We start from the raw sequence: 24,228 nt of genomic DNA on the forward strand, positions 1-24,228 counted from the left end.
TGGTCGGAAAGCACTGAATTGCATAGGCGAATTTTTTTTTTGGTCGAAAATGACCCGAAATTCGACAATTTCGGGAATTCGACCGCAATTGCATATAATCTAATGTATCAAATTAGTATCAACCTATTTCACATGAGCTGGTCAAAATACTGCATGCTAATATGTAGCCACAGCTGGTGAAGCTAGTGTTATAATCACTGGATAGTTACTTTTCTATTCAATATCCTAAAGGGGATCCAGTATATTAATTCAGTGCACTATTTGTTAATCTGGCCAGACACATTTAGATTATAATAGTGGTCTCACCACTTTCCACACACTTCTGCTGCAAAGATGGTCCTCCCCGGCTGCTGGTGCTTTGGAAATGTTGAGCTTTAGATAACATTGGAACATCTCCATAGAGATAGCATACTGAGCAAGGCAAGAGCAGGGTAGTCCTAGCAGAGAGTACTGATTTCCGTGTTAGCAAGTCCGGAGGGGTTTGAAGAAAATACAATTCCTTACAAATATGTACTTTTATAAATATCCAATCTATATCATTTTAATTTGACAGATAATCACAGATTTTACTTTGTCATTATTTAGCAATAAATATGTATGGAAAAGTAATTGTTCTGCTTCCACGTCAGTAGAGAAGGTAATCTAAACCAGGTGCTGCTAATCTATAAATGCTATTTCATCATTAGGAATTGTGTACTTCTGTTTAATAGCAGGGCATTTAGCAGGTTAAGCAGGGCATACTCCATACAGTTATCTGGCAGATAATCTGCCAGATTTGGCTGGTTGTAATGAAAATCTGGTAAAGGATGAGATCAAACGGCAATCGACCATTTGCTCCCAAACAGTGGAACATGGACAAAAACTATTGTTCATACAAATTGGTTAAGTCTAGAATTTCGCCAATTTGTCTGAACGACCGTTTTTGTTAATTTTCCATGTTTGGAAACAAATGGTAAATTGTCATTTGCTCTCATCAGTTACCAGATTTTCATTCCAACCAGTCAGATCTGGCAGATTATCTGCCAGATAATTGTATGGTGTATACCATGCTTTAGTCAGGAGCCGCCTAGCCGGTCATAACACCACCCCAAGCAGAGAAGAACTCTGCAGTGACCTGGGAACAATTGTTGCTGTACATCGGTCTGGAAAGTGTTGCAAGGTAGTTTGTACAAGTCTGTAAATGTACGGTTATGGGTCAAAAGGTCGACCATAAAAAAAAAACCTGTGAAAAAGGTCGACACAATGAAACAGTTGACCCAGAAATGGTCGGCATATGAAAAGGTCAACATGAGTTCTTGTTGGTGTCAAATTGTTAGTTTCAGCGGGTAAAACCCCAATTAGTGTACCGCGACCCCTTGCATGGCTAGCGTCCCCAATTGTAGTCCAAGTGGATGGTATGAAAAAGTTGAAAAATGTAAATTGTCAAAAAAAATATATTGTGGACCATTTGCACCTGTCAACCTGTTGACCATATGATGTCAGCCTATCATCCGGATACCAAATGTACAGGGAGAACATTTATATTGAAATAGATAACACTACCAGTGCAGACTGCAGAATGGCATAGGTTTAAGTTGCATCTGAACAAACCACAAAACTTCAGTAACATTCAGACAGATCTCTCTTGCACCAAGGATAGGGCTAGTGCAAGCCCGCACTGATCATTACTGTGGAGAGATAGATGGGGCTAACTGAGTGTAGGCGGACATTCACATTTATTTCTGAGCATGCAGTGTGGCCGATCTATACAACAGTGAGTTACAGACCATTCTCTGCCACAAACACTACTGTGCTCATCTTATCACAGTAGTCTGAGTGGCGCAGTCAGTTTCTTCTATTAAGTCGGGTCTGTTTCATGATAGGTTATAAATGCTTGTGGGAGGGGCATATGACAGCCCTTACACACTTAGACTGTGCTGTAAGATTACTGCGTAACACACAACTGAGCACAAAGCAGGGCAGAGCTGGTTACCCTATTGTCTGATTGCAATCTATTTGTGCTTAGATACACAGGTGCTGATGGACCAAGCGGTTTTGGTTTTGAACTATCCTTTCGGCTGAAAAGAGAGCCAGAGGAATCGGCACCACCAACGTGGCCCGCAGAGTTGATTCAGGGGCTTGCAAGATATGTTTTCCAATCTGGTAAATATAACTTTTCTTTTTCCTCGCAGAAGTAAGACTGCTTGATAAGATGATTATGATGTGTGTTTTTTTTTTTTTTTTGCTTCTTGAAAGCAACTTTGTAAGGAAAAACATTTTGACTACAGGTTGCTTTGTGCTTGATGCTGGTTTTATTATGTCATGTTTCTGGAGACTGTACATTTTGATTTGGGAGCTAAATTCCAAGCTTTGCGTGCAAGAAAGGAACAGTTCCTCATGCGAAAAAACACTGTCTACTGTCCCCTTTTTGAGTTTGGTTAAATATAACATTTACTTTATGTATGCCCGTCATGTCTGCGCCCTGGCCAAGGTGTGTATTGCATGGTCATGGATGGCCCCACAATCCCCTACAATATCTGCATTCAGGGCTCTGGTGAACGACACCCTATTGAAGGACCGCTATATATACATGAAAAATAACGCCCTTTCTAAGTACGAGAAAATATGGTCCCCATGGATCAATTCTGCATATGCCTCCCCTGTCCTTAGGGGTGCACTGAGCCCTGGAGGCGGGGCGCTCTCTGGGCCATAAGCATCTTCTTTATTTTATTCTAATAATTTGAATTTATTTAATTAGATAATTGGAATGGGGATAGAGGGGGGGGGGTAGAATTGGGCTGTGTAAGCCCATTAAAAAAGATGCTGAAAGCGGCACTTCTACAAGTGCCTTGTTGACAGGGACAACACACACACGTCTGCGAGGCAGCTGTGATTGGACAGCGGATCCAGTGCTGGATCCACTGTCTAATCACCCATATACGGCATGGCGCGACCTGGAGGTGACTGGCATTGGAGCTGTCCAGGCTTCAGGAGCGGTGAAGCAGGTGGCCCTGAAGGCGATGGCAGATGGCAGTGGGAAGCCCAGAGTGCGTGCGGTGGCGGGGGGCCATCGCTCTTCCCTCTCCTTCCTCTGTCCTCCCAGCCAGCAGCAGCGCCTACACTGTCCCGGACACGGAGGTGAGAGAGGGGGGCCGCTGGGCTAGGTCTTGCATTGAGATATATGTATATAAGTGCCTCCCCAGCCTATGACCTCACCGCACGTCACTGCAGTACATTTAAAATTATTATGAATCCTATACATGAGCACCTATGTACTTATACATAAAAATAATCTAGATCTGTCATTAACTTGCGGGATAGAGACACTCAGAAATGTCTTGAAAATGTATTGGGCAGTGACAGGGAGGTCTATTAGCGGCACACGGAGTTGGTGCGCCTTATGGATGGACTATGGAAGTGTCGATGAAACCAGTTGCTTTCATAGATACTCAGCCGCTCTCACTCAGACGGAGAAACTGCCATAAGTGCTCCAATTGGTATTTCAGCATCTACAGACTCTGGTAGTGGGCGTCTCAAATGTGCACCAGGGAAGGACTATGGAACAGCAATGAAGTGACAGACGTGTGACTGGCAAAAGACGGAGACACTCCGAATCAGCCCCAAAGACTGAAGCTTATTAAATGTGGTTTAATAGCAAATAATTAATAATGGTGTTTTGAATAATAAATGGTGAATACAAACCAGCTTAAAGTAATATAAATAAAATCTGTTCAAATAAAACCACAAAAATGGAAGTCTTCTACTTCCTGTGCTTTTCAAATTGCCTTGAAGGCAAGAAAGTGAAGACTGACCCCCCTTCCCCCCAAAAATAAATAAATAAATCAAAATGCCTGTCTACAAAATCAATGCACCTATAACATGAGTCCATATTAGCCCCATTCCTTCCAAGGAGAGCTATCTTTGAAGTGCTCTGGCCTTTTATTGGTTATTGCTGGTAGATGACCAGACAATATCAACCTGCACTGTATAAATGCTAGCAGATGGTGAGTACATGTAGTGTGCATGACCTCAGCCTTCCTAGTACTTACTTGGTTGGCACCCTCATTAGAAAGTCAGGCGTTTCCCCCTCCAAAACAATGTGATTGCCAGGCAGTAACACCCTATACTACAAAATGCGTTAGGAATACAGAGATGAACTGCTCAAATCTACCCCATCCTGATATCAACAAACACAGGGTTCTCCTCATTTGATGAGGCCAGTTATCTATTTGTGGTATGCCCTGTTTGAGCTGCCATATTATTCCTACACGTTTCATTCAAGCAAGTGCTACATCATCATTTTGAAATGCAGGTTTAATTCTAAAAACCTACGTGTAAAAATCCGGCTATTTGGTGTTTTGGAAAGGTGGATAAATGCTGAAGCAAAAGCCACATAGTATTTTCTGTGTGGTGGCTAGAAAGGAAAAAAATACACATTTACTTGAAGCTCAGTTTTTTTTGAATAACCAAACTTTTTGGTTGAGTGATTGCCTTGTGAGGAATGATAAGCAGACTTCCGGACATTCAAAGCCTTCTGAAAAATACAAGTATAGCTGGTGTGGGGGCCTGCTTAAATAATGAAATAATGTTGAAATGTGACTAGCACTAAAAGTGCCAAAATAGGGTCAGCAGCAAAGGGGTTAAGGTATGAGACGCATTTGGCCTGCGTACTAGCAATACCTCTGACCTGTCTGTCTGCCCGTATTGTCTTCTCAGCTTTCTAAGCTTTTGTGAGATGAGCGTTCTGAGCTCATGACACCGGTTATCATTGATGGTGGCCATTAGGTCCCAGCTGTATTTTTAAGTATATATGTGACATAATATGGGTTTATTAGCATCACTTTACTGTTCCTTCTACCTTTACACTTGTTGTAATGTGTCGATATAGAGATACAGACTTTTTGTGTTGGACTGACCTCGTCACCTATAGCAGAGTTCCAAGTTTTCTAAATGAATAGAGGAAGATATAATGGCACATAGAAATACTTTCCCCTTATCGTGGATATCTCAGTGGAAACCAATCTAACAGGCATTTATTGTGACTTCAGAAAACACCTTCTGCAGCGGAGATCATGTATCCTGGCACAGTCCATTGGACAACAGCGAGTCACGGATCCAGCATATGCTGCTGACAGAAGACCCTCAGATGCAGCCAGTGCAGACCCCTTTTGGTGTGGTCTCATTCTTACAGGTGAGCAGGAGATCTCTTCACTGGTAGTTAAGCGTCCAAGACATCCCAAGTTGTTAAAGCGACGACACACAATAGTCTGCCCAGTCATTGCCAGTGGGGAATGCTTTCTGCTTGCTTGACTCAGTGAAGTACATAGGTACGGTGACATATTGGGCCCTCAGTCATTTTCCACATGGGGACTCCTGGCAGCCTATTGTGTTAATTGTATCCCCAACAATTGCAAAACAAAACATTTGTAATGAATATAAAAAAGCTATTCTGCAAAATGTTAATGCACAGATGGGTAGGTAGGTAGATTTAAAAAAAAAAAAAAGACACAATTACAATTAATTGTAGGTATATATTTCTTACATACAGGTTGAGTATCCCTTGTCCAAAATGCTTGGGACCAGAAGTATTTTGGATATCGGATTTTATCGTATTTTGGAATAATTGCATATCATAATGAGATATCATGGCGATGGGACCAAAGTCTAAGTACAGAATGCATTTATGTTACACATACACCTTATACACACAGCCTGAAGGTCATTTAATACAATATTTTTAACAACTTTGTGCATTAAACAAAATTTGTGTACATACACACAATTCATTTGTTTCATGTACACCGTATACACACAGCCTGAAGGTCATTTAATACAATATTTTTTATTTTATTTTTTCAAAATATATTTATTGAATTTTTGCAAAAAGGTTCTGCATTACAACAAGAAAATCCCATACATATAAGGAGAAATTGAATAGGCATTTGATACAAAACATCAAGGCATCCAGTAAAATAAGTATACATAGTCATATTGTTTCGTAGACATAATGGATATATATATATATATATATCTATATCAATCTTTCCAAAACTGACATATTTAGCAGAGAACCTTCTGCTATAATAAAAGGAGGGGGGGAGGGGATGAACCAGTCTCGGATCTGCCACCTCTTACAGGAATATATATATATATATATATATATATATATATATACACGTGTGTGTACACATCATACCATGAAGAGCAGTAAAGTAAGATAGATATCGATTAGTCATAGGTCAGTATCAGGAGCATGAGACTTGAGTATGTAAAGTACGAGAGCCAGAGTCCAGAATCTGAGCTTGTATTTGAGGTGGCGTCGTACGTATGAAGGGGCCCCATTTTCGTAGAAATGCAGCAAAAGAGTTGTGGGTATCAGGACGGGTATTATATCTATCATAGTACATAATATTTTGCAGCGAGTCCACAACTTCACGTACTGTGGGGGGGGTGTTTCAAGATCCATGACTGTAGGATCACTCGTTTTGCCACCGTAACCACCAAGGTCAGGAAGGGGATCAAAGGTCTATGAGAGCGGGCAATATTCCACACATCAAAATTAGCAGATAATAGCGGGATAGGGTGAATGGACACAGAAAGATCATAATGCGAGTTAATATAATAAATAATCTTAACCCAACTTTTTTTGATATACCCACAAGACCACAGGTTATGTATCAAGGTAGCCGAAGAGCAACCACATTTGGGGCATCTACCCGACTCCTCCTGAATGTAGTGTCTCCTCTGACTTTGAGACACGTATGTCCTGTATACCGTTTTTACATGAACTTCTTGAAGTACAGAGGAGTGCACCACTCGAAGGGTCTTCTCGTAATATTTAAACACCATATTCTCATGTTGTATAAGGGGCACATCCTTGATCCATGCCTTTGTCACCTCCCGTCTCAACGGCCCAGAAATCTGTGTCAGGAGCAATGAGTATATCAATCTAGGGTTGTATTTGCCCTTCTTAAATGTAATAAATATAGGAACCAATGGGTCCGGAGTTAGGGGAGAGAGCGTCATCGGGGGGAGTGAGTGTATATAATGAGTGAACTGCAAGAACATGAAATAAAAGGAGTCTGGGAGACCATAGGCACGTTGAAGATCGGGAAATGACATCAGGCAACCACCTGGATCAAAGACTTTCAAAGCAAGGCGGCGGAAAATAGGGTTGTGTAGACCCGGGGCAAAACCTGGGTTGCCCCATAAAGGAATCCAGGGGGAACTGTGGGGGTTATGATGTAGTTTCGTATTTACAGAACACCAAGCATCATAAGTGTCCTTGAAGAATGTTTTTGTATATGTGTTTAGGTATCTCAAGTTTAGGGGTGTGAAGGAGTGCTCCCGGAAAGAAGGGGGCCATAAGGGCACAGTCAATTAAAGTTTCTGAGAAAAGATCTTCACCCGTCAACCAGTCCAAGGCATATCGAAACAACAGTGCCCTGGAGTAGAGGATAAGGTTAGGTAAGCCCAGGCCACCCTGACCTTTAGGCATTTGTAATTTAGTTAAAGAGATTCTAGGTTTTTTGGAATTCCACAAAAAGCGGCTACATGCCGACATGACACGCTTAACATCCTGAACAGTTAATTTAAGTGGTAGCAGCTGCATAGCATACGTCAATTTAGGAAGCAAGACCGTTTTTATCACCTCCAAACGCCCCAGCAGGGACAGCGGAAGGCTATGCCATTTATCTAAAGATTTTTCCAAGTTAGAAATAAGCGGGGAGTAATTATATCTATATAAGTTTTCCATCTTGGCCGGCATATATATGCCCAGATATTTTATCTTAGAATTGACAATTTTAATGGAACCCAGGTCCCCAGCCCCAGGCAGCTTGGGTGGAGGTCCCGTAAGCATAAGAAGCTCAGATTTTGCAACATTAATTTTGTAACCTGAAAAGCTGCTAAAGTTATCTATAATTTCAAAGATTTTCGGGATAGAATGTTTAGGATGGGATATATATATAAAACCATGTCATCCGCAAACAAGGATACACGGCAGTCCAGGCCACCCAAAACAATACCCTGATATAATGGAGAGCATCTGAGCGCTATGGCTAATGGCTCTATTGCCAACACGAAAAGTAGAGGGGAAAGAGGGCATCCCTGCCTCGTACCGCGCTGTATCAGGAAGCTATCAGACATTAAGCTATTGCAGATCACCCGGGATGAGGGAGAAGTATAGAGTGTTTTGAGATAACTTACAAATACGTCAGGAAAAGAGAACCTACGCAGGGAGTCATACAAATGTTCCCAGTGCACCATGTCAAAGGCTTTTTCCGCGTCTAGAGACAATATAGCTTTCGGCACATTTGACATGGCACACTGGGAATTCTGGACCACCGCCAGCAGACGTCTAACAGCAGTAACAGAGTTTCTATGCAGGACAAACCCAGTCTGGTCTCTGTGGATAAGTGTGGGCAATAGTAACTTCAGACGTTCAGCTAGAATCTTAGTCAAAATCTTATAGTCTAAGTTCAATAGTGAAATTGGTCGGTAGGAGGCAGAGTCAGACATGTCCCTACCAGGCTTCGGGATGACTCGTAAAGATGCTACATTAAAATAGTCAGGGAGTTCACCAGAAGTTAGTATGGCATTATATAAACCTCCACGAGGACAGGCGTGATCTCATCGCATATCAGTTTATAAAAATCAGCTGTATATCCGTCAGGGCCCGGGGCCTTGCCCCTTTTCATTGAAGTGATTACAGTTTTAACCTCTTTGGCAGTAATCAGGGTAGTTAAAGACTCGCTCTGAGAGGTTGATATCTGTGGAAGCGGGAGGTCGGACCAGAAATCATCATGTGAGGATTCTGCAGAGGGAGGGGGAGGGGAGTACAGTTTAGTATAGAAACCATGCAGGACCGAGGCTATCATTCTATCAGAGGTGGTAAGCGTGCCAGCCGGGTCTTTAAGGGGGTGAATGGTAGTCGGGGTGCGCTGGCCTCTCAGGAGATTTGAAAGCAGTTTGCTCGATTTGTTACCAAACTTGTGAAATTTATGTTTACCTCTATAGGTATAGGAGGATTCTTGTTTGCGAAATATGGACTCAAAAGACATCCGCGCCTCGGTATATAGGGACCTAGTAGCCGGGGAAGGGTGCATCTTAAATTCCTGAAAAGCTTGAGTGAGTGAGGATTGGGCCACTAAATCTCGCGCTAAGAATTTCTTCATGGACGATGAGCGGGATATAAGGACTCCCCGCAGTGTGGCCTTCGCTGCCATCCAGAAAAGAAACAGATCATTTTGCAGCGTAGCTCGGTTATCTGTAACGTAGTTACCCCATGCCGAGATAACAGCCTGCTGCAGTTGAAGCGAGGTGGGAAGCGAAGAGGGGCATCGCCAATTAATAAAGTCGCGCTGCTCTCGTCCATGAAAGATGGTAGCCCGGATCACTGCATGGTCGGACATCGAGATAGGTTCCATCTCGACCTCCACAATCCTGGGGAGCAAAGCACTGGACAGCAATAAGTAGTCTATTCTAGATAGGGTACCTCTAGCGGCAGACAGACAGGAAAACTCTCTTTCTAACGGGTGCTTTACCCTCCACATATCTAACAGCAGCAGCTGTTTGGAAAGAGCTGGGACCCCAAACTTAGGGATCTTAGCTCGTCCTGTCGATGGGAACTGTCTATCAAGCTGAGTGGCAGATATCAGGTTAAAATCTCCACAGAGAAGTATCGGTTGGTCAATAAACGGCGTGAGGAGGGATATGATATTATAGAAAAAAGATCTAGAATAAACCGTGGGAGCATACACATTGAGGCATACATAAATCTGACCACCATAGTGGAGTGTACAAAAAACACAACGACCCATATAGTCTGCTTTCACATCGGCAACCGTGATTGCTAGATGATCCGCAGCCATTATGGCAACCCCTCGCGCCTTTGAGTTGTAGGAGGCAGAGGCAAGGACTTTCCACTTGAGTGAGTTAAGTTTGAGAATCTCAAGAGGTACCAGGTGAGTTTCCTGCAGAAAAACAATATCAATACGCAGTTTACGCAAATACAGAAGAATGCGTTTCCGCTTCATCGGGGAGTTAATCCCTACCACATTCCAACTACCAAGGGTCAAAGACATAGCATACCATCATATGTAGTGACGGCGGCACAGCGCAAAACAGGAAGCACATTCTCATAACATAATGGTGGAGGGTGGAGATCAGGACCAGAGACTGGCAGGGAAGCAAACAAGGACTGAAGGGAAGAGGGGAAGGAAGGGCATGAACAGTGCCCCACTCTGAAACAGAACAAACATACATAACAAACAACATAAATACGCAGGAATCATAATTCCAGTAAAGAAAAATAATTCAACCATTAATGACTTCCGGGGAGAGAGTCGTCATCATCCATAAGCAGGATCTTGCTCCAAACCTACAAACTCTCCAGCAGTCACATAGAACAACTGGACCACCATACAGGACCCTCCCCAGCAATAACAATGTAAATGATGATCAGCAAGTAATAAATGATACGCATAAACATTTTCAAATAGGTAATGAGAATCGGCAGACATCGACGGGTACATCCGCATATATATGGTAGTGGATAATAGTGGTAGAGGTAGTGGATAAGTGGAATAGTCTCCCATCAGAGGTGGTAGAGGCTAAGACTGTAGAGCAATTTAAACATGCTTGGGATAGGCATATGAATATCCTTACAAAGAATTAAGGTTCAAAAAGGGTTGAGATTACCTAAAGGATAAAAAAAAAGGGGCAGACTAGATGGGCCAAGTGGTTCTTATCTGCCGTCAAATTCTATGTTTCTGTGTATATAGCACATGGCATCTCCCGGGAACAGATATTTCAGAAGAAACACATGTAAATCCCCGTCATATGGTAGATTAAATTACTAAGCACCATACATGACACATCGCATCAATCACAATCGGACATAGCAGCAGGGAGATTTTGAGAGTCGGCTAACTCAGAAAGATAGGCTTCAGCATCAGGGGGTGACAGGAAGTCCTTAAAGTCTGAGCCATGATAAATGCGCAGCCTAGCAGGGTATAGGAGTGCAAACTTCATATTGTCTTGTATCAGACGAGAGCATAAAGGTGCAAAGTCCTTCCTCATTTTAGACAGTTCAGCAGAATAGTCCTCGAACAAAAGAATCTTGTGAGTTTCCCATCTAAGATTCCGGTGTTTGCGGGACATTGACCAGATCAGCTCTTTGTGGAGATAATTAAGCGTCTTAAATATCACAGCCAGGGGTCTGGCGCCCTCTTGTGGTCTGATCGGGCCAAGCCTGTGTGCACGCTCAATGAGAAGATCCTCACATCTATCCTGGATATGCAGCAGCTCAGGAAGTTTAAATTTAAGAAAATCAAACCATTCCTGCCCCTTTACTGATTCTGGGAGCCCGATAAGCCTGAGATTATGTCGGCGAGATCTGTTTTCAAGATCTTGGAGCTTGTTGTGTAACTGATAAATATCCTTGGTTTGTCTAGACATCGTTTTCTTCAGCTCTGCTACATCAACAAAAACCTCCCCCAGTCTATGTTCAGTATGAAGAACTTTCTGAGAAAGGTGTGAAAGCTGCCGATTAATGTTAGTCGTCTGCGCCTTAAGCAAGGGTTCCATAGCTACGCGGATCGCTTGTATCATGTCCCCATAAGTTACAGGGGTGTCCGATGGCGGGATACAGACGTCGGCCATATCAGGGGGAGCAGGGCTCGGGGGCCGGGACAAGTGTACCTGTCGTCTGGGAGCCAGCAGCATCATCCCTCTGAGGTGTCACAAGCAGCCGCATGGGCGTCCGGAGCTGCGTCCAGCGCCATCTTGGATTCTGCATGCTGTCTCCTTCTCGGCGCGGTATTTGTTGCTGGGCATGGAGGAATAGTACTTGTCCATGCAGCGGACAGGGTCTGGCAACCGGGGCTGGTCTGCAGAGGGTGGTTTGGAGGCTCAAAGAGCCTTGAAAAAGGTATTGGAGAGCGGGGCACAGCGGAGCTCACTGCTTCAGCCGCCGCTCATGAGGAAGCCGGAACCGGAAGTCTAATACAATAATTTTAATAACCTTGTGTATTAAACAAAGTGTCTCTTACGTCCTAGAGGATGCTGGGGACTCCAAAAGGACCATTGGGTATAGACGGATCCGCAGGAGACATGGGCCCACTAAAAAATCTTTTACTGGGTGTGAACTGGCTCCTCCCTCTATGCCCCTCCCCCAGACCTCAGACTCTGTGCCCAGGAGTGACTGGACACACACTAAGGGAGCTCTACTGAGTTTCTCTGGAAAAGACTTATGTTAGGCTTTTTTATTTTCAGGGAAACCTGCTGGCTACAGGCTCCCTGCATCGTGGGACTGAGGGGAGAGAAGTCAGACCTACTTCTTCTTAGTTAAGGGCTCTGCTTCTTAGGCTACTGGACACCATTAGCTCCAGAGGGTTCGATCACTTGGTTTTCCTAGCTGCTTGTTCCCGGGGCTGCGCCGTCACCCCCCTCACAGAAGCCAGAAGAAAGAAGCCGGGTGAGTATTAGAAGAACAGAAGACATCAGACGGCAGAAGACTTCAGTAACGGAGGTACAGCGCAGCGGTAGCGCTGCGCTCCATGCTCCCACACACATCACTAACGGCACGTACAGGGCGCTGGGGGGGAGCGCCCTGGGCAGCAGTTACTGGGGTCAATCTGACTGGCAAAAGGCATATTCGGTGCCCGGGCACCGTATACAATACCCCCGCCAGTATAAATATTTCAAATTTGAGCAGGACTGCAGCGCGCCGGGAAGGGGCGGGGCTTAGCCGCACAGCTCACCAGCGCCATTTTCTCTCTCTCCACAGCCGCTGCAGAGACGCTGGCCCGGACCTCCAAGCTCCTTCAAAGTAACAAGGAAGTAAAACGGGAAGGGGGGGGGGGGGGGCACATACAATTTGGTGCTTTTTATTGTTAATGACAGCGCTAACCAGTAGTAAATGGGCGCTGGGGTGTGAGCTGGCATACTCCCTCTGTGTTTCTCTCTGTAGGCTCCCCAGTGGGTCTGTCCCCTTGTTTTGGGAGTGTGGGTGTGTCGGTACTACGTTTTTGACATGTCTGAGGCTGAGTGTTCCTCCCCGGAGGAAGTTACTGGGGGCGCAGAAAAGGATTTGGGAATGACTCTGTCGGCACAGCCGACTGCTGATTGGGTGAATATGTTGAGTACACTGAATGCAAATGTGGCTTTGTTGTCTAAGAGGCTGGATAAATCTGATTCTCAGACACAAACATGGAGGAAATCCATGGAGGATGCTTTGTCTCAGGTACAGACCCCCTCGGGGTCACAGAAACGTTCATTTACCCAGATGGTAGATACAGATGCCGACACGGACTCTGATTCCGATGTCGATTTCAATGAGGCTACTTTACACCCAAGGGTAGTTAGGAGTATTCAGTACATGATCGTGGCTATTAAAGATGTTTTACATATCTCTGAGGAACCTGCTGTTCCAGACACGAGGGTTTGTTTATTTAAAGGGAAAAAGCCTGAGGTGAAGTTTCCCCCCTCTCATGAAATGAACGCTCTTTGTGAAAAGGCTTGGGAGTTGCCGTAAAGAGGTGGCAGATTCCCAAGAGAATATTTATGGCATATCCTTTCCCCTCTGATGACAGGGAGAAATGGGAGTCGTCTCCCAATGTCGACAAGGCTCTATCCCGATTGTCCAAGAAGGTGGCGCTGCCGTCTCCTGACAATGCTGCTCTCAAGGAACCGGCGGATCGCAAGCTGGAGACAACATTGAAGGCCATTTTCGTTAATACTGGTGCATTGCTCAGACCTGCTGTGGCGTCGGTATGGGTGAGTAGTGCTATTGCTAAACGGGCTGATAATTTGGCTTCTGATATGGATACCCTTGATAAGGATAACATTCTTTTGACTCTTGGTTATATCGAGGACGCTGCAGATTACCTAAAGGATGCGGCGAGGGATGTTGGCCTCTTGGGATCAAGAGCCAATGCCATGGTGGTCTCGGCCAGGAGGGCGCTGTGGACTCATCAATGGAATGCTGATGCCGACTCCAAGAAAAATATGGAAGCTCTCCCCTTTAAAGGTAGTGTCTTGTTTGGTGACTGCCTTGCTGACCTGGTGTCTACCGCTACTGCGGGTAAGTCATCTTTTCTTCCTTATGTTCCCACACAACAGAAAAAGGTGCCCCATCAGCAGATGCAGTCCTTACGGCCTAATAAATACAAAAGAGGTAGGGGTTCGTCCTTCCTCGCTTCAAAGGGTAGAGGAAGGGGAAAAAGGTCGCCTGCAGTGTCAGGCGCCCAGGACCAAAAGTCCTCCCCCGCCTCTACCAAGTCCACTGCATGACGCTGGGGCTCCCCTGCGGGAGTCCGTGCCGGTGCGGGGCCAGCTCCGAGTCTTCAGTCAGGTCTGGTTTCAATCGGCCCTGGATCTTTGGGTTTTAGACATAGTGTCCCAAGGGTACAAACTGGAGTTTCAGGAGATGCCCCCCCGCCGCTTTTTCAAGTCGCCCTTCCAGTTTCTCTTCCAGAAAGAGTAGTACAGGTTGAGTATCCCATATCCGGAATGCTCGGGACCAGGAGCATTCCGGATATGGGATTTTTCCGGATAACAGATGACCTGTTATCTGTATGGGCTTCAGGGGTCCAGCGAGTTGGCAGGGGGGACTGCCGTGAGCCCAGCACGACGGTGAGGGGTCCCGGGGATCTGGCGCATCAGTGGGGGAGTCCGAGGGGTCAGCGGCGGGTACTGGGAGTCAGCGGCGGTGAGGGAATGGCTGCAAAGCCACTCCCCCACCTGTCTGTGATTGGCCGCAGACTCCAGTGACGTCATGACGTCGCTACAGGACTGAAATATTCCGGTTTTCGGAATATTTCGGTTAACGGGTGTCCGGATAACGGATACCCGACCTGTAGTAAATGCTGCGATACAAAAGCTGTGTCAACAGAGGGTCGTTGTGCCCGTCCCAACGGGGGAAAGGGTTCTATTCGAGCCTCTTTGTCGTGCTGAAGCCGGACGGCTCGGTCAGACCGATTCTGAACCCTCAATCCACACTTGAAAACTTTCAAGTTCAAGATGGAATCTCTTCGAGCTGTGATCTCCAGCTTTATGGCGTCAGTCGACATAAAGGATGCCTACTTACACGTCCCGATATATCCTCATCAGGCCTTCCTGAGATTTGCGGTACAGGATTGTCATTACCAATTTCAGATGTTGCCGTTTGGGCTTTCCACGGCCCCGAGGGTTTTCACCAAGGTTATGGCGGAAATTATGGTACTCCTTCGCAAGCAAGGGTTCACAATTATCCCGTACTTGGACGATCTCAGGATAAAGGCGAGATCAAGAGAACAGTTGCTAAGTCACGCAAGGAAGAAGTTTCCAGGGAAAATGGTAAAGCCAGGAATCTTGTCTCCACAAAAAATGTTCTTGAATTAAGAGCCATTTACAACGGCCTCCTGCAAGCGAAGAACCTTCTTCAGGGTTTCCCTGTACTGATCCAGTCGGACAATATAACAGCGGTGGCGTACGTAAACCGCCAAGGCGGAACAAGGAGCAGGGCGGCAATGGCGGAAGCCACAAGAATTCTCCGCTGGGCGGAACAGCAAGTGAGCGCTCTGTCAACAGTCTTCCTCCCGGGCGTGGACAACTGGGAAGCAGACTTCCTCAGCAGACATGATCTCCATCCAGGAGAGTGGGCTCTTCATCAAGAGGTATTTGCAGAAGTGACAAGGCGTTGGGGAATTCCTCTGATAGATATGATGGCGTCTTGCCTCAACAAGAAGCCTCCGAAGTATTGTTCCAGGTCGAGGGACCGCCAAGCCTGTGCGGTGGATGCCCTGGTAACTCCGTGGGTGTTTCAGTCGGGGTATGTGTTCCCTCCGCTTCCTCTCATTCTAAAGGTGTTGAGGATCATAAGACGAACAAGGGTTCAGGCTATACTCGTTGCTCCAGATTGGCCTCGGAGGGCCTGGTATCCGGATCTTCAGGAATTACTAGTGGAAGATCCCTTGCCGCTTCCTCTAAGAGAGGACCTGTTACTGCAGGGGCCCTGCGTGTTCCTGGACTTACCGCGGCTGCGTTTGACGGCGTGGAAGTTGAAAGCCAGATCCTAGCCCGGAAGGGTATTCCCGGGGAGGTCATCCCCACTCTCCTTAAGACTAGGAAGGCGGTCACGGCGAAACATTATCACCGTATTTGGGGAAGTTATGTGTCGTGGTGTGAAACCAAAGCCGCTCCTGCGGAGGAGTTTCACTTGGGTCGTTTCCTCCATTTCTCTGACGTCCTAGTGGATGCTGGGTACTCCGTATGGACCATGGGGAATAGACGGGCTCCGCAGGAGACTGGGCACTCTAAAAGAAAGATTAGGTCCTATCTGGTGTGCACTGGCTCCTCCCTCTATGCCCCTCCTCCAGACCTCAGTTAGAATCTGTGCCCGGCTCGAGCTGGTTGCACACTAGGGGCTCTCCTGAGCTTCTAGTAAAGAAAGTATTTGTTAGGTTTTTTATTTTCAGTGAGATCTGCTGGCAACAGACTCACTGCTACGAAGGACTTAGGGGAGAGAAGCGAACCTACCTGCTTGCAGCTAGCTTGGGCTTCTAGGCTACTGGACACCATTAGCTCCAGAGGGATCGAACACAGGCCCAGCCTCGGTCGTCCGGTCCCGGAGCCGCGCCGCCGTCCCCCTTGCAGAGCCAGAAGCAAGAAGAACATCCTGGAAATCGGTAGCTGAAGACTCCGGTCTTCATTAAGGTAGCGCACAGCACTGCAGCTGTGCGCCATTGCTCCCTATGCACACCTTACATTGGCAAACAGCACATAATATAGTCTAAAAGCCTATATATGTGCAAAAATCCCCTGCCATAATATTAATATAAGAGCGGGAGAAGTCCGCCGAGAAGGGGGCGGGGCTATCTCCCTCAGCACACTGGCGCCATTTCCTCTTAACAGCTCCGCTGGAAGACAGCTCCCCAGGCTCTCCCCTGCAGTTTCCAGGCTCAAAGGGTAAAAAAGAGAGGGGGGGGCACTAAATTTAGGCGCAAACTGTATATGTAAAGCAGCTATAGGGAAAAATCACTTTGTGTTAGTGTAAATCCCTGATTATATAGCGCTGTGGTGTGTGCTGGCATACTCTCTCTCTGTCTCCCCAAAGGACTTTGTGGGGTCCTGTCCTCAGTCAGAGCATTCCCTGTGTGTGTGCGGTGTGTCGGTACGGCTGTGTCGACATGTTTGATGAGGAGGCTTATGTGGAGGCGGAGCAGGTGCCGATAGATGTGGTGTCAACTCCTTGCATAAAAGGTTGGATGACATAACAGCTGTGGGACAGCCGGCTTCTCAGCCAGTGCCTGCCCAGGCGTCTCAAAGGCCATCAGGGGCTCAAAAACGCCCGCTACCTCAGATGGCAGACACGGATGTCGACACAGAGTTTGACTCCAGTGTCGACGAGGACGAGACTAATATACATTCCACTAGGGCCATCCGTTGCATGATTACGGCAATGAAAAATGTGTTGCACGTTTCTGATATTAACCCAGGTACCACTAAAAAGGGTATTATGTTTGGGGAGAAAAAGCAACCAGTGGTTTTTCCCCCATCAGATGAGTTGAATGAAGTGTGTGAAGAAGCGTGGGCTTCCCCCGATAAGAAACTAGTGATTTCTAAAAAGTTACTGATGGCGTACCCTTTCCCGCCAGAGGACAGGTTACGTTGGGAGACATCCCCGAGGGTGGCTAAGGCGCTCACACGCTTGTCAAAAAAGGTGGCACTGTCGTCTCAGGATACGGCCGCCTTAAAGGAGCCTGCGGATAGAAAGCAGGAGGCTATCCTGAAGTCTGTATATACACACTCAGGTACTATACTGAGACCTGCAATTGCTTCAGCTTGGATGTGTAGTGCTGCAGCAGCTTGGTCCGATACCCTGTCGGAAAATATTGATACCCTCGACAGGGATACGATTTTGCTAACCATAGAGCATATTAAAGACGTCGTCTTATATATGAGAGATGCACAGAGGGATATTTGCCGGCTGGCATCTAGAATTAATGCAATGTCCATTTCTGCCAGGAGAGTATTATGGACTCTGCAGTGGACAGGTGATGAGGATTCTAAAAGGCACATGGAGGTTTTGCCTTACAAGGGTGAGGAATTGTTTGGGGATGGTCTCTCGGACCTCGTTTCCACAGCAACAGCTGGGATGTCGACATTTTTACCTCAGGTTCCCTCACAGCCTAAGAAAGCACCGTATTATCAGGTACAGTCCTTTCGGCCCCAGAAAGGCAAGCGGGTTAAAGGCGCGTCCTTTCTGCCCAGAGGCAGGGGTAGAGGGAAAAAGCTGCACCATACAGCCAGTTCCCAAGAACAAAAATCCTCCCCTGCTTCCACTAAGTCCACCGCATGACGCTGGGGCTCCACTGGTGGAGCCAGGCGCGGTGGGGGCCCGTCTCCGGAATTTCAGCGACCAGTGGGTTCGCTCACGGGTGGATCTCTGGGTTCTACAAGTGGTATCTCAGGGATACAAGCTGGAATTCGAGACGTCTCCCCCTCGCCGTTACCTCAAATCAGCCTTGCCAGCTACTCCCCAGGACTGGGAGGTAGTACTGGCGGCAATTCACAAGCTGTACCTCCAGCAGGTGATAATAAAAGTTCCCCTCCTTCAACAGGGACGGGGTTACTATTCCACAATGTTTGTGGTACCGAAACCAGACTGTTCGGTGAGACCCATTCTAAATTTGAAATCCTTGAACACTTATATAAGGAAGTTCAAGTTCAAAATGGAATCGCTCAGGGCGGTTATTGCAAGCCTGGAAGAGGGGGATTACATGGTATCACTGGACATCAAGGATGCTTACCTACATGTCCCCATTTACCCACCTCACCAGGTGTACCTCCGTTTTGTGGTACAGGACTGCCATTACCAATTCCAGACGTTGCCGTTTGGTCTGTCCACGGCACCGCAAGGGTATTTACCAAAGTAATGGCCGAAATGATGATACTCCTTCGAAAGAAGGGAGTTATAATTATCCCGTACTTGGACGATCTCCTTATAAAGGCGAGGTCCAGGGAGCAGTTGTTGGTCGGAGTAGCACTATCTCAGGAAGTGCTACAACAGCACGGCTGGATTCTGAATATCCCGAAGTTGCAGCTGGTTCCTACGACGCGTCTGCTGTTCCTGGGTATGATTTTGGACACAGAACATGCTCATCTACTCGAGGGCCGCAGATTCGGCATACAGGACTGGGTCCTGGTGACCACGGATGCAAGCCTCCGAGGTTGGGGGGCAGTCACTCAGGGAAGAAGCTTCCAAGGACAATGGTCGAGTCAGGAAGCTTCCCTACACATAAATATTCTAGAACTAAGGGCCATTTACAATGCCCTAAGTCAGGCAAGACCCCCGCTTCAAAACCAGCCGGTGCTGATTCAGTCAGACAACATCACGGCGATCGCCCATGTAAACCGTCAGGGCGGCACAAGAAGCAGGATGGCGATGGCAGAAGCCACAAGGATTCTCCGATGGGCGGAAAATCACGTAATAGCACTGTCAGCAGTGTTCATTCCGGGAGTGGACAACTGGGAAGCAGACTTCCTCAGCAGGCACGACCTCCACCCGGGAGAGTGGGGACTTCATCCAGAAGTCTTCCAGCTGATTGTAAATCATTGGGAAAGGCCACAGGTGGACATGATGGCGTCCCGCCTCAACAAAAAGCTAAAAAGATATTGCCCCAGATCAAGGGACCCTCAGGCGATAGCTGTGGACGCTCTAGTGACACCGTGGGTGTACCAGTCGGTTTATGTGTTCCTTCCTCTTCCTCTCATACCAAAGGTACTGAGGATAATAAGAAAGAGAGGAGTAAGAACTATTCTCGTAGTTACGGATTGGCCAAGAAGGACTTGGTACCCGGAACTGCAAGAAATGATCTCAGAGGACCCTTGGCCACTGCCTCTGACAGGACCTGCTACAGCAGGGGCCCTGTCTGTTCCAAGACTTACCGCGGCTGCGTTTGACGGCATGGCGGTTGAACGCCGGATCCTGATGAAAAAGGGCATTCCGGTTGAAGTCATTCCTACGCTGATAAAAGCTAGGAAGGATGTGACAGCAAAACATTATCACCGCATATGGCGAAAATATGTTGCTTGGTGTGAGGCTATGAAGGCCCCAACAGAAGAATTTCAGCTGGGTCGATTTCTGCACTTCCTACAGTCAGGAGTGACTATGGGCCTAAAATTGGGATCCATTAAAGTCCAGATTTCGGCCCTGTCTATTTTCTTTCAGAAAGAACTGGCTTCACTGCCTGAAGTTCAGACGTTTGTTAAGGGTGTGCTGCATATTCAGCCCCCTTTTGTGCCCCCAGTGGCACCTTGGGATCTCAACGTTGTGTTGGATTTCCTAAACTCACATTGGTTTGAGCCACTTCAGACCGTGGAGTTGAAATATCTCACGTGGAAAGTGGTCATGCTTTTGGCCTTGGCTTCGGCTAGGCGTGTGTCAGAATTGGCGGCTTTGTCATGTAAAAGCCCCTATCTGATCTTCCATATGGACAGGGCAGAATTGAGGACTCGTCCCCAATTTCTCCCTAAGGTGGTATCAACGTTTCATTTGAACCAACCTATTGTGGTGCCTGCGGCTACTCGGGACTTGGAGGCTTCCAAGTTGCTGGACGTAGTCCGGGCCCTGAAAATCTATGTTTCCAGGACGGCTAGAGTCAGAATAACTGACTCGCTGTTTATCCTGCATGCACCCAACAAGCTGGGTGCTCCTGCTTCTAAGCAGACTATTGCTCGCTGGATCTGTTGCACGATTCAACTTGCACATTCTGCGGCTGGACTGCCGCATCCTAAATCAGTCAAAGCCCATTCCACGATGAAGGTGGGCTCTTCTTGGGCGGCTGCCCGAGGGGTCTCGGCTTTACAACTTTGCCGAGCTGCTACCTGGTCGGGATCAAACACGTTTGCAAAATTCTACAAGTTTGATACCCTGGCTGAGGAGGACCTTGAGTTTGCTCATTCGGTGCTGCAAAGTCATCCGCACTCTCCCGCCCGTTTGGGAGCTTTGGTATAATCCCCATGGTCCTTACGGAGTACCCAGCATCCACTAGGACGTCAGAGAAAATAAGAATTTACTCACCGGTAATTCTATTTCTTGTAGTCCGTAGTGGATGCTGGGAGCCCGTTCCAAGTGCGGACTCTCTGCAATACATGTATATAGTTATTGCTTAACTAAAGGGTTATTGTATGAGCCATCTGTTGAGAGAGGCTCAGTTATTGTTCATACTGTTAACTGGGTATAGTTATCACGAGTTGTACGGTGTGATTGGTGTGGCTGGTATGAGTCTTACCCTGGATTCCAAATCCTTTCCTTGTAGTGTCAGCTCTTCCGGGCACAGTTTCCCTAACTGAGGTCTGGAGGAGGGGCATAGAGGGAGGAGCCAGTGCACACCAGATAGGACCTAATCTTTTCTTTAGAGTGCCCAGTCTCCTGCGGAGCCCGTCTATTCCCCATGGTCCTTACGGAGTACCGAGCATCCACTACGGACTACGAGAAATAGAATTACCGGTGAGTAAATTCTTATTTTTTTACAGGCAGGCGTGGATGCAGGCCTGAAATTGGGTTCCATCAAAGTGCATATTTCGGCTTTATCTATCTTCTTTCAAAAAGAATTGTCCGTCCTTCCTGAGGTTCAGACTTTCGTGAAGGGAGTGCTGCATATCCATCCTCCATTTGTGCCACCCGTGGCACCGTGGGATCTTGAAGTGGTGTTGCAGTTTCTTATGTCTCACTGGTTTGAACCTTTGCGTAAGGTTGAGTTGAAGTTTCTCACTTTGAAAGTGGTCATGCTTTTGGCTTTGGCGTCTGCCAGACGAGTGTCCGAGTTGGCGGCTTTATCTCACAAGAACCCATATTTGATTTTTCATGTGGATAGAGCGGAATTGAGGACTCGTCAACAATTTCTGCCGAAGGTGGTTTCTTCGTTTCACATAAATCAACCTATTGTGGTACCTGTTGCTATGGATGCTGTGGCAGTCCCAAAATCTCTTGATGTTGTAAGAGCTTTGAAAATTTATGTCGCCAGAACGGCTCTTACTAGAAAAACAGAGGCTCTGTTTGTCCTGTATGCTTCCAACAAGATTGGAAATCCTGCTTCTAAGCAGACTATTGCACGCTGGATTTGTAATACGATTCAGCACGCTCATTCTTCAGCTGGGCTACCGTTGCCGAAGTCAGTGAAGGCCCATTCTACCAGGAAGGTGGGCTCATCTTGGGCGGCTGCCCGAGGGATCTCGGCGCTTCAACTTTGCTGAGCAGCTACATGGTCGGGTTCAAACACTTTTGCTAGATTCTACAAGTTTGATACCCTGCTGATGAGGACCTTATGTTTGCTCAATCGGTGCTGCAGAGTTGTCCGCACTCTCCTGCCCGGTCTGAAGCTTTGGTATAGACCCCATGGTCCTTTTAGAATCCCCAGCATCCTCTAGGACGTAAGAGAAAATAGGATTTTAATACCTACCGGTAAATCCTTTTCTCCTAGTCCGTAGAGGATGCTGGGCGCCCATCCCAGTGTGGACTGTTCCTTGCAGTTGTTTTGATGCTGGTTATTTTCGGTTACACGAGGTTTGTGTATCAGTTGTATTCAGCTTGTTGCTGCTGTTAGTTCATACTGTTATCTGGTTTCCTGTTGCTCCAGTTGTACGGTATGTTTGTGGTGTGGGTTGGTATGTTTCTCGCCCTTAGTTTAACAAAAATCCTTTCCTCGAAATGTCCGTTTCTCCTGGGCACAGTTCCTATAACTGAGGTCTGGGGGAGGGGCATAGAGGGAGGAGCCAGTTCACACCCAGTAAAAGTTTTTTTATTTTTAGTGTGCCCATGTCTCCTGCAGATCTGTATATGCCCCATGGTCCTTTTGGTGTCCCCAGCATCCTCTACGGACTAGGAGAAAAGGATATACCGATAGGTATTAAAATCCTATTTTTTGTGTACATTGAGCCATCAGAAAACAAAGGTTTCACTATCTCAGTATCCCTCCAAAAATTGACAATGGATCGGGTCCACATCTGCATTCTTTAGTACTTTTTTTTTTTTTTTTTTTTAGGTTTTGTTCTGTTCAAACAATTTCAGGGACAATAGGGAGAGACTTTGGGGTATATTCAGTTAGGGTTGGATCCATTCCGACATCCTATTGTCGGAATGGATCCGACAACCCCTATTCAATCATCTCAATTTGACTTTTAAAAAGTCGAATTGAGATGAGGGACCCAGAGGAGGAGGGGGGGGGGGGAGGGGCGCGGGGACCTTCTGATGAAACCGTGAGATTGGAAGCACGGAGAAACGCGTTAAGGATTCCATACAAACACCTGCAGGCTGTCCTGAACTCCTCTATGCCAGAGGACGTCTTGGAGGAATCATTTAAAATCAGCTTTGAGAGTTTGCACCCTCCCTCCGTGGACGCTGCTGTTACCGCCGCTCCCGCCAGAGAACTTCGGCACAAACCGTTCAAGATCAAGCCGCACTGAGGTTTCAATATACGGCTGTGGTGAGCGATAATCATTGGCGGTGGGGAGAGAAGGGGACACTAGCTGCTGTGCGGCAGGCACACTGTGAACACTTGTAGTTCCTACAAAGTCTATTCCTCTGGCTTATGGATACAAAGTAACAACGTATTTTATTACAAATTAACCAGTCCTTCACCGGGCAGTTACATAAATAGCACTATGTGTGCTTAAAGAATATCCTCATTGGAGCTCCAGCGGTTTACGGTTACTTGGACGGTAATACTAATAATGTTACAGTTTACTGGACTTTTATACTGCAGTATTTGGTGTGTTTTAAAGCTTTATATATTATGCTGTGCATTATTAAGAAAATGAATCATTAAATAAAAAATATAATAATTTTTAATCAAACTCAATATATATATATGCGCTTCCTTGTGATATATTTTTATATGTTATATGTCTCTAGTTTCCAGCCTGTTATCAGGGACCTGCCATGGTGTATGGGGGAAGAGTTCCCCAAGACACTGCTTTCCCTATGAGTCTTATTATCACCTGGATGTTTTGTTAACCCCTTCCCTGCCTCAACCAACAGTGCAGCATAAACTGATGTGACTAAGGGGGTCATTCCGAGTTGTTCGCTCGTTGACGATTTTCTCAACGCAGCGATTAAGGCAAAAATGCTCATGGTTCGCAGTGCGCATGCGGTTAGTATTTTTACACAAAACTTAGTAGATTTACTCACGCCCGAACGAAGATTTTTCATCGTTGAAGTGATCGTAGTGTGATTGACAGGAATTGGGTGTTTCTGGGCGGAAA

The 24,228-nt window shown here is 46.5% G+C and overlaps 1 protein-coding gene across 3 annotated transcripts in view; it reads left to right on the top strand.

The window, feature by feature from the left end:
• The window catches only part of SUFU (SUFU negative regulator of hedgehog signaling), a 186,876-nt gene that overhangs the window by 116,813 nt on the left and 45,835 nt on the right, over window positions 1–24,228 (top strand). For all 3 annotated transcript variants that reach the window (XM_063961924.1, XM_063961923.1, XM_063961922.1), the window contains exons 3-4: window positions 2,006–2,142; window positions 5,028–5,170. In XM_063961924.1, the coding sequence (XP_063817994.1) occupies window positions 2,006–2,142; window positions 5,028–5,170 (280 nt within the window). The remainder of the gene's footprint in view (window positions 1–2,005; window positions 2,143–5,027; window positions 5,171–24,228) is intronic.

This window comes from Pseudophryne corroboree, chromosome 3 (assembly GCF_028390025.1).
Source record: "Pseudophryne corroboree isolate aPseCor3 chromosome 3, aPseCor3.hap2, whole genome shotgun sequence".
NCBI lineage: Eukaryota > Metazoa > Chordata > Amphibia > Anura > Myobatrachidae > Pseudophryne > Pseudophryne corroboree.